Genomic DNA, 15,225 nt, shown 5'->3' on the forward strand with positions numbered 1-15,225 from the left:
AAAAATTTGATAAAAAATTTTCGATCAAATTTGAGGAAAATTTGAAATTTTGACATTTTTGAAGAAATATTTTATGGAATGAGCAGAACCCCGTCTTGTAAAATAATTGTTTTAATGCTTAGGTAAACTAAAAATAATTCACTGTTCAGTTTAGGTACCATGAAACTCAACTAAACTCTTTAACGCCGGTATTTTCAATAGCTTTGTAAATCTTGATACTTACCTAGCATAAACTAGTGCCAGTTCGACTTGAAGGTTTGAAACAATGAAAGCTATTTCACGATAATCTGCGACACAGTAAGATTGAACTTCATTTCAAAACTGAATAGTCCAAAGGTAGAAATCATTTAATCTTCGAGGTAAACTAGGTAAACGTAGGTAGTGATATGATTGATGTGCCGTTTGGGATGAGTTAGCACGGTTGCTCATTGCTATCAGGATTTTACGTAATTTGTAATACTTTTCCTGCGTCTTTTAGCGTAAATTTCCAGCATAATTTCGCTTTGAAGCGTCAACAAAATTGTCGTGTTGGATGCGAGAACGAGCGAAATCTGTTTTTAACAATAATTTAGACTCTACTGACAAACTAGGAACGTTATTCATTTCTTGAAACCAAATTTATTAAAGTAATTATTCATTAATAAATAGCATGCATCATCGGGCAACGTTCAGCGACGACAAGTCTTTTGTTAATCAGTTGAATGATTATGTTGATGGGCAGAGTAGCAATGTTCAAGTCGAAAATAATAAAGTAAACGAATTTTCTTAATTTTATGTTTTCTTTATCCACTATTATTACTGAAACTGTCTTTTTTTACAGATCTCTTTAACTCCGGTGTTCCTATGCGATCTCGAAAAGGCCATACAAAGTTTATATCATCGATTGGATTCAAATATTTCAAATGCTTTTTCTTATGGTGAAAAAATCTATACAGGATTCGGTGGACTCTCTCTTCTCAAATTATTGAACGATGAGTGTAACAAATTCCACTCCAAAGCACTCGATGTAAGCACCGTCACCGATTGGCGATTACCTAGTACACAATTTTGTTGATGTGAAATGTCAATGTCGTGAATTTACAGCAAGCTGACCGATTGATTTTAGAAACAGCTCAAGAGTGTCGAATTAACGATAGGATTTCGTTTTTAAATGGAAATGCTGGAATCCTAACCATTGCTGCTTTAACATATCACAAAAGGGGCGATCAGGAGAAAACAAACGCCAGTTTGGAAAAGTAATGTCACCTGTTGCAATTTTTATTTTTCAATCACGGTTATAAATATTAATCGCTACCGAACGACTGTCGTAGATTGCTGAGATTTTCAAAATATTGTTTTGCGAGTGGGAGGTCGCCTCCACCTGATGAACTTCTCTACGGTCGAGCTGGTTATTTATACGCATTGTTATTGGTTCGAAAACATATTCCGAATGACTTAATCAAAGATTGTTTCATCAAAGAGGTAGGTCTTATTATACAAAGTTCTAGTTCATTTGTCTACTCTGTTCAATTTTTTTCTTTATCAAAATTTGCTCGCAGGTAGCTGAAAAAATTATAGATTCAGGTAAAACGTTGTCTAGGGCAACTCAAGCCAAAACTCCACTTCAATACGAATGGCACGATAAGGAGTATATAGGGGCTGCTCATGGATACTGCGGAATTCTTCATACATTACTTTTGGCTCGTCAGCAGAACATAATTTCTGAATCGACTGTTATTACCTATGTGAAACCTACGATTGATTATGTGCTCAACATGCAATTTCCTTCAAAAAATATACCCTCATCGGTCAATTCGTTAAGCGGCGATAAATTGGTGCAGTGGTGTCATGGCGCTCCTGGAGCTGTTCATATGGTTGCGTTAGCGTATGAGGTTCGATCTGCGTATTTTTCACATCAAAATTGAAAAATTCATATACCCTGTTCTGATGATAGGTAATAACCTACGTACTCAATATGTTCCAGGTTCTGAAAGATAATAAATATCTACAAGCTGCTTTGGATTTCGGCGAAGTAACGTGGCAGCGAGGATTATTGAGAAAAGGTTATAGTTTATGTCACGGAGTTTCTGGAAATGGTTACACATTTATTAAATTATATCAACTGACAGGGGTATGGATTAATTCATTCGTAATTAATTGATTGATCATTGGATTCGATTGTTCTTATTAATGAAATAATATTTTTAGGATCCTAAACATTTGCATAGAGCAACGAAATTCGCTGAATGGTGTTTCACTTATGGATACAAACAAGCTTTCGAACCTGACAGGCCAAATTCGTTGTACGAAGGTAAAATATTGCAAAAAAAATGCCAGACTCGAATAAATATAGTCATCCACGGAATTGAAAATTTTGGTATTTTTTGTTTGTTCTATAGGCTTGGCTGGTGTGATATATTTCCTTGTTGATTTGCAACAAGCGGAAAAAGCTAAATTTCCAGGAGTTGAAATTTGAATTTTTTTGTTTACTCATCTCGTTAAATTTCCATGTTTTCTTGCAAATATTAGATTATTTATGCATTAATTATTCCTTAGTTCATTCGTCTTAAATAAATAAAAACGCCAAAAACTCTCGTAAGAAACTTTTCTTATTGGTACATGAAAAATTAGGCTGAAATGAATTGAAATTTTTTCAGTAGACAAAACGTCAGTAAGAAGGGCTACCTAAGTTTCAATTATTACATTACACATATTATCCTGAGACAAAATTTTCGATTTCTTTACAATCGTTCGAGTACACTTCACTAATGTTCAAACTCGTTTACTCTAAACAGCCGAAGGAAATTTAAAACAATGAACAAATTTGGATCATTTTCATTTCTGCTTGAAGTAACATGAGTGAATAGCGCGAATGGCTGAATCGTTTATTAACCGGCGTTTGGTGGCATAGCAATCCATATCGTGTGTGGTACCAACGTGTAGATCTCGACGAGACGAACACAGCGCGCTACCCACAAGCCCCTCTATCTATTCATGGGAGTAAACTACGAGCGTCTAAAGTTTACCAAATGAGCAAAAAATGAAAAATTGTCAAAATGAAAAATTCGACCTGGAGAGCTTGTAGAGCATTCTTTTAGCTAAAAATTGCAATTTTTGGCATTGGCCTACCTTCATTTTTGAAGGATTTATGCAATTTTGAAGTTTGGAAACAGATCAATTTCAGTAAAATTTCAAAACAAAAAAAATTTCATCAAATTTTACTCAAATTGATCTGTTTCCAAACTTCAAAATTGCATAAATCCTTCAAAAATGAAGGTAGGCCAATGCCAAAAATTGCAATTTTTAGCTAAAAGAATGCTCTACAAGCTTCCCAGGTCGAATTTTTCATTTTGACAATTTTTCATTTTTTGCTCATTTGGTAAACTTTAGACGCCCGTAGTTTACTCCCATGAATAGATAGAGGGGCTTGTGGGTAGCGCGCTGTGTTCGTCTCGTCGAGATCTACACGTTGGTACCACATACGATATGGATTGCTATGCCACCAAACGCCGGTTAAGGCCGACTGGACGACTGACCGGTATACATTTTGTTCAATTAATACTTCATTTGCCATTTTCACAATTTAGAAAGTTTTTACTAGTTAAGTATGTATTTGTAGTTCTTTTTTCCTCCATCATCCATACCATGTCTCTTCGAAATTGTACATATTGTATACCTACCTACTTATGAAAAAATAAAATTTTCAGATAGGTACCTTACATATAATTAAATCCGGAAAGTCGAACTTGAAATCAGTCAACAATTAATTACTAAACCATCGCCAAAACTTTCAAAACCGGGTTCTCTTTCCATGAAAATAGAATAGAAAAAAATTGCTACGTAATTTTGAAGAAATATCTCTTGTAGCGTAAAACAGAAGTTGTGTAGATAACAAGATAACTTTATTCTTTAACTTAATTAGTTAATAATTTCCAGGTGATACTTGAACATCGCGGCACCAATAATAATCAATAAAGATAAATTAAATCTCAACTATATACATATTTATTACGTATTTTGGATTGGTGACTATGCGCAAACGATTGAATTTTCCTTTTACAGAAATCCTTGAGCTACTCTGTCTCGGGTACCTGTTCCGACCAATTCTTCAATAATTGTGAGACCTAAATAGAATGCTGTTTCTGGATCTAGACTGCGACTTGTGATGAGTTTTCCTTCGAGAAAATGAATGTATGAATTAGTCATAAAAGAAACAAAAAAATACAAACTTGTACAACATTCAAGGGTGTACATACTAAAAGCCTAATGATTTTAAATATCGTTAAATGAGCTATTCACACTTGAAAATATAGTGCTTGAAAACGAAAACTTTGAAAAACGACCTCGTAGCGGCGACATCATTGTTCTGATTTCTAAACAGGTCTGTTCGGGCCTTTTTTTTGTAATCCTACCTTGAGAGGACGCTAAATTGAAATCGCAAGTCCCTATAATTTTCATAGCCCCCCCCACCACTGTGTTATGAAAACAAAATCGAGGTACCTACCTAAATTGATTTTTTGTTGTTTAAAAAAATATTTTTGTTCAAAACTTTAAAATCGCATTTGTTCTCACACGCGCTGCTTATGCTCAATGTTTATCTCCTTACGAATATTTTCTAAGAAGGCCTAAATATTTAATTTGACTGATTTAACATAATTATGCAACATGGGGTGCAGTGGGAGTATATTGTAGAAAACGTAAAGAACAGGAGAATCCCTCCCTCGATGAATGTAAATTTCATCTACCCAGTTACGGTGAAAAAGAATTATTACGATCAACGATTCGATGAAGAAAATACACTTACCATCGACAACTACGCTTTCTTCACTGTATCTGTAATCGCCATCCTTAGTCATCTCATCCTTAACGTCAGGGAAAGAAGTTACTGTTTTTCCTTTGTCGATTCCGTGCGCTTTCAAAACTGTTGGTGCTGTAATCATAATTATAAAGCATTAACATCTTTTCAAAAAGTTCTAATAATGTTTACTAATCTGCCTATTGATATGATACCTACCATCACAAATTGCAGCTATCCACCTATCATTCATCTCTTGCTTTTGAAGCAATTCTTTAACTTCTTGAGACTAATTCAAGAAAAAAAAAATTTATATTTAAAATGGTAATATTTCAAGGTTAAAAGAAAGTAGGTACTTACTGCTTTAAGCTTTTGAGTACCTGGTCCACCAGGTAAAACTACAATATCATAATCATTATCTTTCACATCTGAAAAAGCAACATTGGGACAAGTTTTCACATTTCGACTATCTTTCAAGCATTCATTTCTTTCCAATTCCGCAACAGTAACATACCGTCAACTGGGGTGAAAATGGGACAATTTTCGAGGTTTTTTTAAAATTACTCCAAAACTACTCAACATATCGAGCCAAATTTTTTTTTCACCGAATTCGGCATCCTTTGGCTACAGGTTAACCGCCCCCACAACCCTCCCCTCCCCCAACCAAAATTTCCAGGGGCGCTCAAAGTGAGCAAGTTCGGACCCCTGATTTTGGGGTGAGAATGGACATTCGCAGATTTTTTGAATTCATTAAATATTTTTGAAAGGTAGGTGCTTTATATTATTATACATGTATAGAGCAATGCATTAGCTACAATTTCTTTTTTAAATGATCAAAATTGGTCCATAAATACAGCTTCTGCGATTTTTATAAATATCGTAAATTTTTTCAAAAATTTTACTTGTAGTAATTTTTTCATTTTGCTTTTTCAGAATGGTTAGGGCATGTAAAAGTAACAAAAGGTCAAGATTTTTGTAAGGTCTTGACCCTTTGTTCATTTTATGCACGCTAACCATTCTGAAACAGCAATAAAACAAAATTACTACAGGTACCCAACATTTTTCTGACAATATTTACGATGTTTTCAGACAGAAAAAAAATCGCCGAAGCCGTATTTCTGAACCGTTTTTGATGATTCAAAAACGAAATCGTAGCTAAATAATTGCTCTATACGTGTATAGTAATTTAAAACACTTACCTCTCATCAATATTAAATGAACTCGAAAAATCGGGAGGTGTTTTTAAAAAAACGAAAATTATCAATTTTTTTAAAATTTTTTTGTGGGTTTGTATATTTACGAAACATGCATTATGATACACAGAAAAATTCGTCAGACATTCCACTATCACATGAAAAAAAAGTAGGATCCTATCTTCATTATAGCGTGATCTGTGACGACATATAGCCGAAAAAACGTGAAGTGTCCATTCTCACCCCAGTGTTTATTTTCACCCCAGTTGACGGTATATCTGAAAAAACAGAGTAAACGCTCACCTTTTATGTACATTCACTTTCATCAAAATTTCTGAATCAATTAACAAGCGTAATGAATTAAAATTTACTTACTCTTCCTCTACGTAGAAGATTTGCAAGTTCGGTGAGTTCGGTTTCTTCAGATCCTTCAATGATCAGCATCAGAGCTTTAATACAAGGAATTTCTGCCATTTTAGTAGAATGAACAGAGCTATTGAAAGGATTTTTCAAATTATATTTGAACGATACGAAAGAAACGAGTAAACTGATTAATTCGTGATTTCATTTCAACGAGTCGATGAAAATTGAAAGATGAATCTGGAAAACAGGTTTCTTGTTCCTTCTTCCTTGATTCATTGTTTGAACTTTGAACTTTGAAGTGGCAGAGCAGCACTGGGCAGCAGGAAATTGTCATGTGCGGCGTGTCAACTACTATACGTGGCACGTGGCACGTGGTGAATGGCTTACTTCGCGTTAGTGCACGCCTACGTGCCTGTCTACATAGGAGGCAACGAGCAACAGCAACAAGCAATTTTGACAAAATTGAAGCAACTTGGGTGATTTTTCAAAAAGCTTCCCTACATAATGAGAGCAACTTACGACGCGAATTTTCTGCAGAATGCCAAAAAAAAAGCGGTAAACTGTTCAATGATTGGATAAAAAAAATTTGAGGCAACACCAGGCAACACAGGCAACATAATCAAACTATTTTGATTATGTTGCCTGGTTCCAAGTAGGGTTCCAAGTTGCTTGTTGCTGTTGCTTATTGCCTCCTATGTAGATCGCGACTACATAAGCGACAACGTTCAACGTTCAACGCTCAATCGTCAACCTAAACGCGCAACGTCCAACCGAAACAAAATATTTTGAATTGGTTGAGAGTTGAACGTTGTCGCTTATGTAGGCATGCACTCACTCGCCATCGCCGGCCAAAAGGGACTCCGCCGAAAAACCAACACGACAGGACGACACGCTACAATTGCCTCTAACTAACGAAAAACGCCATTCGTCCACCACCAGCGCCAAATGTTGAGTCTATTTATATGAATGATTCAAAACTCACTCATTCGCCAAAATCTTCTGAATGATGTTTCACTTATGGATACAAACAAGCTTTCGAACCTGACAGGCAAGGTAAATAAATTGCTGACAGGCCAAATTCGTTGTACAAAGGATACGAAGGTAAGATATTGCAAAAAAAAAAAAAAATGCTAAACTCAAATAAATATAGTTATCCTCGGAATTGAAAATTTTGGTATTTTTTGTTTGTTCTATAGGTCTGGCTAGTGCCTTAGATAGAGGGCTATACGGCTATATTTCCTTGTTGATTTGGAAAAAGCTAAATTTCCAGTACCTAGTTGAAATTCGAATCTTTTTTACTCATTCTTCTCGTTAAATTTCCATGTTTCCTTGCAAATATTAGATTATATACTTACATATCATTCATAATTCTTTAGTTGATTCGTCTTAAATAAATAACAACACCAAAAACTCTCGTATAAGTTTTTATTCAGAGTTGTCAAAGATTATACAGAGAAAATGAAAAGCTATTTTCATTACAGAGATAGATATGTTTCATTTTTTATCCGTTTTTTAACACGATTTTCAAATGGTGAAGCTCTCAATAATTTTCACCATGACCATCATTCATAGGGCAGATGAATAATACACGTTAATCAATACTGTATTAGTTATAACGATAATTTTTTTTTAAGAAAGAGAGAAATAAGAATTATACATTAAACAACCATTATAAACAAAAAGGAATGTAAAAAATGGCTCATAAATCCAATAGGTAACAAATACATAAGTACTGGAAAAAATGGTATTGATTCAAAATGAAATTATGGCATATTAAAATCTTATAATTCTTCGTCATAAACATTAAAAAAATATTACATTATTCATTAGATGATAAACTTTCATAACTTTTAATTACATGAAAATATATAACTGAAAGTTTGAAAAATCTAGAATTCAATTCCGTAATGTTATTACCATTTTAATGGATAAATTTGATCAAGATAGGTATTCAATCATACATCATTCCATTTTAAAATTGTTAATGAAACACGGCAATTAAAAAGATTTGAAAAGATTATAAAATCCAACAATGTTGCGATACGTTACGTCAGAATGGGGGAAAATAAATATTATAAAAAAAATAACACCAGAAAAGGAGAATACTATACACAGAAGCGTAGATTAAACTTTTATTTAAACTTACGTTCCTTAAAAAAGACGAATATGGCGAATAAATTTTTCCATTGAGAATTTAATCGATACGAGAAACTGTCAAAGTTGAAAAATATATGAAATCCTGGTAACTAAAGACGTTTTGTAAACAAAATTTCAAACGTATAAATATTCGTTCCGCAGGAAGAATAAAATTTAATTCCAAAAATATTGAGTTTTATAAAAACAACTGCAGTAACGAAATTGGACTAGCTTAATTTGGTATAATAGATCTAGTGATCAGTTTACAATAAATAAACATGTTTAAAAAAATAATGGTCAACAAAATGAAAAAAAAAAGAATAATAATAATAAAAGTAAAAACTATTTACAATTTACCTACATACGTTATTTTACAGCCAAATGAATTCCGGAGTCCAATCAATGGAAGAGATAAGTCGTTCAAGAACACATGGAACTATTTTTTCATTCTGCAATGAAATGAAATATAATTAATTATGCAATAATAAAATCGTAATTATTCAGCGATATCAACTTACTTATCAGCAGCTCTCATAATAACGATAGAAGCGGCGATGAAATTATAATATTTCAACAACGCAGCTAACGTTGTGCACACTACAGTAGTGGCGAGATTTCGGGGTTTATAAATGTAAGGTCTATCGGCTTCATCTCTCGGAACATTACCAATCATTACACCCATTTTATTACTAACACTGTCAGATCTACTTTCGATTTCTTCAATACGAGAACTGTTGGCATTCTCTGATAAATCCAATCCTATAATAACAATAATACCTGAAGACACGAATACTTTTGAAATATTGAATAAAAATCTGGAAAATTACGATACCTTGCGAAAATACCGCTTGTTTCAAGTCATATTTTGACATATCTCTTCTAAATGTTTTATAATCGCCGATATTATAATCGTTATTAACTTTTGACTCGCGGCCGACGCTATTGTTATTACTATCATCGTTCTGATTACGACTGCTATTAAGTTTATTTACTGAAGCGGCAGCTGCTGTTTTCAATTCGTAGCACAACGCGTTTATTAAATTATTCGCTTGCGGATCAGTCTGCATAAAAAGAACGAACGAGCATTATTATGACGATTCTAACAACTTTGCTACCAACAAGACAAGAGCGAAAAAACTTACTTCTTCCAATCGTCGTAACTTGACTAAATGTTTCAATCTTAGAGGTAAATTGTTTAAAATTAGATAGGCAATCTTATCGATATATTTGTAAATATCCGTTTCATCTTGCATTGGACTAGGCATATCCTTCAAAGGAGTAGAATCCAAACTGGCAATTTCATCTTCGGGGGAATATCTTTCATCCGGGGGTGGAGGTGGAGGGGCTTTAGCTTCGAATTTAGGCAATTTAAGGCTCGTATTTTCTTCCCTCGTCACTTTTCTTCGTCTATGATGGTACAGAAATCAATTTACGTATTTTAAAAAATATTATTTTAATTAGAATAAAGTCAGAAAAATAATTTACTTGGCATCGATAGTTTCATTTTTCATCATGGCTTTTTCTTTCATTTGCCGTTTATTTCTTTTACTCCATAATTCGTGACAATCTTGCCAAGTTGGAAGAGAAGCGATTTCGATTCTAAAAACACATTTTGAAGTAAAATCATACATCTTACTTGTTCACTCGTAATGTAATGAATGAAGCTACGCACTGATCAGGATTAATATTGGACAACCATTCCGATTTAAGAGCATCCGAAGTACTGATTCTTTTACTTGGATTCAAAGTCAACATTTTATCCAAAAGATCTAGAGCAGGCCGAGGCAGGAAACTGAGTTCTTCCCGCAGACGACGACGGTAGTACTTTTTATGCTTCAACGAACTCCAAAAGGGCAAATTCACCACAGATGGCCATATCGAAGTATTCGGGGTACCGCATAACTTATAAATCGTTTCCAGTTGCGTAAGTTCGCAAGTAGCCTGTAAAATTGGAAATTAATGTAATTTGGAAAAAGTGAACATTCAACGGTGATGATCTGATAAAAAATCTTACTCGATTAAATTCCTAAAAATTATCGAGTTAGCGTGAATAAATAAAAAAAAATTGAATCGATATAAATAAATTGGGAATTTAAAATTATTTTTTTACTCCGGAAAAATTATTATAATATGCTCACCTGGTCTCTTGGCTTTTTAAAGATTAGGAAATGCATGATCGAAATAAATATATATTATGAGTATAGTTATAAAAATACGGTAGGTATAACGAAATAAACATAATATTCAACACTCACCTGAAAGATTGGTTTTTTCAGAAATAATTCCGCTAAAATACATCCACAGGACCATATATCAATCGCAGGACCGTAAATGATTTCACCAAGTAAAAGCTCTGGTGGTCTGTACCATAAGGTAATAACACTGTTCGTGTAAGGACGATCTTCGCCAGGCCAATAAAATCTCGATAAACCAAAATCAGCTATTTTTACTTGACCCCTGCAAACAACAAAATTAAGTGAATCAATCGAACATAACCTACTAACAAGCAGATAACCAATTGTAATTACTTGTTATTCATAAGGATATTGCTGCATTTAATGTCACGATGGAGGAAATTTTTCTCATGACAGTAACTAAGTCCAATGAGCAACTGTTTCATGATACTGGCTTTATGTAAATCAGTGAAAGTGACCAAGTTTGATTCTAACAAGCCCATAAGATCATGATCCATGTATTCGAAAACCAAGTAAAACGAACCCCTGTCCTGTAATTGAAAATAAGAGAAAAATAATCGGTAAATTTTGCAACACTGGATATCGTAAAATAACAGTCATTAATGATATGGAAACAGATGTTGTACACGATCAAGGACAAATGTGACATCATTCGTTCTTCTATGCATAAATTAATTTCTTTCAAAAAAATATAACTCAGAGAAAATTCTTCAATGTAGTTACCTTTTTAAAGTCTAAAACATCCTTCTTATCGGTAACTATTTCCCGCAAATTGATTATATTCTTATGTTTTAAATTCTGCAGTATTTTAATTTCTCTAATCGCAGTAATGGGAAATCCTCCTCTTTCGTTTTCCAGTCGTACCTTTTTCAATGCTACTTTTTCACCTAAAAAAAAACCACGATCAATTACTAAAACACTGAAAAATAATGCACGTACATATTAATGAAGAGACGAACCTGTATGACAATCTTTGGCTTTGTATACTTGACCGTACGAACCCTCGCCTATTTTAGCAATAATTTCAAAAACGTCCAAAGTACGTTCGCACCAATTCTTATACTGGTTTTCTTCGTTAAACGATTTTCTTCGAATAACTCTCGGTCGCGCAAGCATTAAATTTTGATCGGCGATTTTCATGCTGTGATTTTTATCGCGAATCGTTCTAGTTTCAGATGGTTTCGAACAACTTTCGATATTTTTAGAAGTGTAATCAATTTTATGATCTTTGTTTTCGATGCTTGAATTTTTCGCGTTATTTTTGGATGCATGTTTGGAGAGTTTGTTATCCGCATTGGGAGTAGGAATTTGAATAGGTTTCTGGATACCGAATTTCTTCATTTGTTCGACGGTCAATGGAGGAGTTCTCGAACCATCTTCATTTTTATCTGCAACCACGTTAAATTATAAATGGTATCTATACAAATGAGATAAATCGCAAAATAAAATCGCTTACCATGATGAGTCGATTGTCTCTTATTCATGCCATTACGAAGTTGGCCATTTGGTATGGATTCTGATTTCGGAGGATTGCGAGCAACCGGAGCCGATCCAGAAGGAACGGGAATATCTTGAATAGCGAACGAAGCGTGACTTTTAGCATCTGCTTCGGTGAGATCAATTACGGTATCTTTCGCCGCGAAGACACCTTTTGACGATGATTTTGTTATAGGAGTTGAACTTAAGAAACTAGAGAAGGAACTAGGAATTTGAGGAGGAAGAGGTATTTCTTTGATAATATCATTAACGCAGACGACACTAGAGGGTGCAACAGTATTAAAATCATCACTTGTATTGAAAGCTTCATTGCCATTCTGTTCGCTTTTTTTCTTTTCCATTACGGCTAAATTTTTCAATACTAATTCTCGTTTATCTTTATCTTTCACAAGTTCGGCAAACAAACTGGTCTCGCTAACTTTGAAATCAGGCTTTATTTCGCGAAGAAGCTTCATGGATTCGGCTTTCGCTTCTTCTTCTCGTCGTCTACGAGAGGAGTACGAAGGAGACGGTGAAGACGAAACTACAACGACCGATGGCGATTTCGAACTGTCAGCTCGTCGTTTCCGTTTTCTTGTTTTTTTATCGTATCCTCTCTCGTAAGATGAACTATACGAGGAAGAATGAGATCTATAATGATAAGAATATCTATCGATACTATAACGAGAGTTCCTCGAGTAACGTGAGACTGGGGATAAATTAGGCGAAGCAAGATGACGATGTCGTTTCACAGACGATTTTGATACCGAAGATCTGAAATCATTGCGTAATACAATGGTGAACACGGGAAAAATCAACTTGCGTAATTTTAGGTAATATTTTATTGATAAGTACTCACCTAGAGGAAGATCGGCTGTATCGCGAACGATAATGTTTAGAAGGCCTAGGACTTTTATTACGCGTATGAAATTTCCTTTTATAAGACATATCGCTCGACGAGACGCTAGAATTACGTTTATAATATTCTCTGCGAGAAAAACAACTTGATTATCTCATTAGCACGATAAAGATATAAAACAAATAGAACAGAACATTACTTTTTATAACTGCTGCAACTTGGACTCCTACTTCGGCTCTTCAAGTACGTAGTAGGCAATGGACTGCTACCATCATAAGGAGCGTAACGTTTAAAACTGTAAATTTTATGCACACTGAAACTTCTACTGGGACTACGACTGCCGGGGCTATTGTATTTTTCACGTTTATACGACGTATACTTGGCGTAACTTTCAATACTATTGCTTCTACTCTTCATTCGTTCATACCGCGCATAGTGATTACGAATTTCATTCGTATTCCTAAAACGAATACGAAAAAAATAAAAATTATTCACGTAAATCGAATACTACACCAATATCTACATAACAACCATAATAACTATCTATCATTACCATAGCAACTGATCAAATCTTCGCCATTACTTTTTTTTTAAATAGAGAATTTTTAATGTAAAAACGGATAAGATAAAAACAAAGTGCCGAAAAAAAAAGATACTCACGAGAACAAAAAATAACGTCAAATAAATTATCAACTTCTAAAACCCTTCCCTAATCACATAGATTTATATTTTTAAAAACCACGAATTTATCACGTTGAACATTTGAACAAAAAAATTAACGGTTATCACGAATAGAATCTCATGAAATAAACGTAAGCTAGGTCAGTGTTATAAAAGCTTCGACTGATAACTGAGCCCGTAATAATTGCAAGTAAATGTAAATTAACGAATTATTCATATTCATAACTAACCTTTCTTCATTGAGGTATTCGTCGGAAATGCTATCGTAATGAATCCGGGGTAGAATTTTATCTTTATTTTTCTTTTTCCTTTTCTTTCGTTCGGATTTTTTGCTTTTAGTTTTATGATGAGAGGACATTTTTTCAGCATCCCACGAATCCAAAGAACTACAACTTTCGTAGGCTTTAGGAGACTTCTCAGATATTGAATCATCACTTCCGTGTCGTCGTTTTTCTTTTTTCTTCAATTTTCGTTTCTTAACAGAACTATGCTTTTTTTTATGTTTTCGTTTTGAGTATTTACTTCGTTCGTTTGGTGGTGATATTAGGCCCTGATCACTTTCCACGCAATTTCTTTCATTATGAGAAACTTCGGACATCTTTGAAAACGTACACGATGTATCGTTATCATCATAGGTTTTATCAATGTCACTTTTATCGTCAGAAATAGACTCCAAATCATTGTTACTTTCCGAACATATTTCTCCAGTTTCAGGGCTAGAGGGTTCTGGGGAATTCCTCTTGGTCTCAAGCAATGATTCGGGTGCAGGATGGCAGTGATTTTTTGAACGGTTGCGGTGTTTCTTGCTATCCTTCAAATTAGATTGCAGGCTTTGATGGGTCTTCATTTTGGAATGATCGTGCTTCGCAGAAGATTCCATTCAGTAATTATCTGCGATACAATAATCATCAAGTATGAGAATTTCACGAGTTGATGTTGATTGATAACACAGAAAGATCATTCGATTTGAAAGCAAAAAGGTGAAAACGAGGTACAATGTAATACTAACCTGTATAGCATTTCAGAAAATTCCATCTTCGTTCACTCCGGAGGATTTTTTGGAATCTTGAAAATCGCGAAGATCACTGATAGGCATTTGTGTTTTTGAATTTTGATAATGCAAACACATACTTCAAATCACAGCCAAACACATCGTATACATTATAACTTATCTAAGGTGTAATTATTCACCGAATAGAAGTATCGACTAATTACAGTTATAATGATAAAATACTGAACAGACGAGAAAGCTGTTATTAAGTAGATGGATGCCACTGCCAGTTTCCACTATTTCATTACACGTTTTGATAGAGTACAAAAAATCGTAGCGTAATCAAACGATAACATTTCAAAAGGGTTCCCAAAATACGGAAATGAAAAGATTTCGAAATCTTTGTTGCCACATTTGAAAAATTAAAAAGTACTGTTGTAAATTTGTAATTTTCCAATTTTTCAATTACTCGAATGATTTGTTGTGTTTTAAAATATTTCATAAAATGTAAAAATTTTAAATTATACCCAGAATAATTGAAAAATGGAAGAAGTTCT

At 34.0% G+C, this 15,225-nt stretch overlaps 3 protein-coding genes and 1 long non-coding RNA gene across 7 annotated transcripts; 2 read left to right on the forward strand and 2 right to left on the reverse strand.

The window, feature by feature from the left end:
• Positions 1–5: 5 nt before the first annotated feature.
• Positions 6–2,569, forward strand: LOC135835956 (lanC-like protein 2). Of its 2 annotated transcripts, none has more exons than XM_065350487.1 (9): positions 6–336; positions 649–751; positions 821–1,006; positions 1,084–1,235; positions 1,311–1,461; positions 1,539–1,871; positions 1,964–2,110; positions 2,188–2,290; positions 2,379–2,569. In XM_065350487.1, exons 2-9 carry the CDS (start codon positions 650–652, stop codon positions 2,453–2,455), a joined length of 1,251 nt encoding a protein of 416 aa, XP_065206559.1. In that variant the 5' UTR covers positions 6–336; position 649; the 3' UTR covers positions 2,456–2,569. The 2 variants fall into 2 exon arrangements, with proteins under 2 accessions (XP_065206559.1, XP_065206558.1); XM_065350486.1 differs by having other exon boundaries at positions 11–122.
• A 1,290-nt stretch (positions 2,570–3,859) lies between these two features.
• On the reverse strand, positions 3,860–6,107 carry LOC135835959 (Parkinson disease protein 7 homolog). Its single transcript, XM_065350489.1, has 5 exons — positions 5,974–6,107; positions 5,135–5,202; positions 4,994–5,063; positions 4,784–4,909; positions 3,860–4,154 (listed from the first exon to the last, which is right to left on the reverse strand). Exons 1-5 carry the CDS (start codon positions 5,978–5,980, stop codon positions 4,036–4,038), a joined length of 390 nt encoding a protein of 129 aa, XP_065206561.1. The 5' UTR covers positions 5,981–6,107; the 3' UTR covers positions 3,860–4,035.
• A 139-nt stretch (positions 6,108–6,246) lies between these two features.
• Positions 6,247–8,969, forward strand: LOC135835960 (uncharacterized). Its single transcript, XR_010556982.1, has 2 exons — positions 6,247–7,431; positions 7,527–8,969. It is a non-coding gene; the product is annotated as an uncharacterized LOC135835960 (long non-coding RNA).
• Positions 7,739–15,011, reverse strand: LOC135835951 (cyclin-dependent kinase 12-like). Of its 3 annotated transcripts, XM_065350478.1 has the most exons (17): positions 14,687–15,011; positions 13,908–14,568; positions 13,196–13,456; positions 12,997–13,125; positions 12,118–12,911; positions 11,621–12,049; positions 11,385–11,548; positions 10,995–11,191; positions 10,722–10,923; positions 10,605–10,616; positions 10,481–10,492; positions 10,139–10,407; positions 9,952–10,065; positions 9,609–9,873; positions 9,299–9,527; positions 8,985–9,225; positions 7,739–8,915 (listed from the first exon to the last, which is right to left on the reverse strand). In XM_065350478.1, exons 2-17 carry the CDS (start codon positions 14,555–14,557, stop codon positions 8,903–8,905), a joined length of 3,981 nt encoding a protein of 1,326 aa, XP_065206550.1. In that variant the 5' UTR covers positions 14,558–14,568; positions 14,687–15,011; the 3' UTR covers positions 7,739–8,902. The 3 variants fall into 3 exon arrangements, with proteins under 3 accessions (XP_065206550.1, XP_065206552.1, XP_065206551.1); XM_065350480.1 differs by lacking the exons at positions 13,908–14,568; positions 14,687–15,011 and adding an exon at positions 13,550–13,834; XM_065350479.1 differs by lacking the exons at positions 10,481–10,492; positions 10,605–10,616 and having other exon boundaries at positions 14,687–15,010.
• Between the last annotated feature and the right edge of the window lie 214 nt (positions 15,012–15,225).

The sequence above is a fragment of the Planococcus citri genome, chromosome 2 (genome assembly GCF_950023065.1).
Source record: "Planococcus citri chromosome 2, ihPlaCitr1.1, whole genome shotgun sequence".
Lineage (NCBI taxonomy): Eukaryota > Metazoa > Arthropoda > Insecta > Hemiptera > Pseudococcidae > Planococcus > Planococcus citri.

Excerpts from the sequence above, each read along its gene's own strand:
- LOC135835956 (XM_065350486.1), top strand. The coding sequence starts at position 79 with ATGAGCAGAACCCCGTCTTGTAAAATAATTGTTTTAATGCTTAG. Across the intron at positions 123-648 it reads ATAATTGTTTTAATGCTTAG|CATGCATCATCGGGCAACGT; the intron begins GTAAACTAAAAA and ends ATTAATAAATAG. Across the intron at positions 1,462-1,538 it reads AAGATTGTTTCATCAAAGAG|GTAGCTGAAAAAATTATAGA; the intron begins GTAGGTCTTATT and ends ATTTGCTCGCAG.
- LOC135835959 (XM_065350489.1), bottom strand. Across the intron at positions 5,064-5,134 it reads GTACTCAAAAGCTTAAAGCA|TCTCAAGAAGTTAAAGAATT; the intron begins GTAAGTACCTAC and ends TTCTTGAATTAG. Across the intron at positions 4,155-4,783 it reads AGAAAGCGTAGTTGTCGATG|GAAAACTCATCACAAGTCGC; the intron begins GTAAGTGTATTT and ends ATTTTCTCGAAG.
- LOC135835951 (XM_065350478.1), bottom strand. The coding sequence starts at position 14,557 with ATGGAATCTTCTGCGAAGCACGATCATTCCAAAATGAAGACCCATCAA. Across the intron at positions 13,457-13,907 it reads GAATACCTCAATGAAGAAAG|GAATACGAATGAAATTCGTA; the intron begins GTTAGTTATGAA and ends TATTCGTTTTAG. Across the intron at positions 10,066-10,138 it reads TCCAATATTAATCCTGATCA|AATCGAAATCGCTTCTCTTC; the intron begins GTGCGTAGCTTC and ends ATGTGTTTTTAG.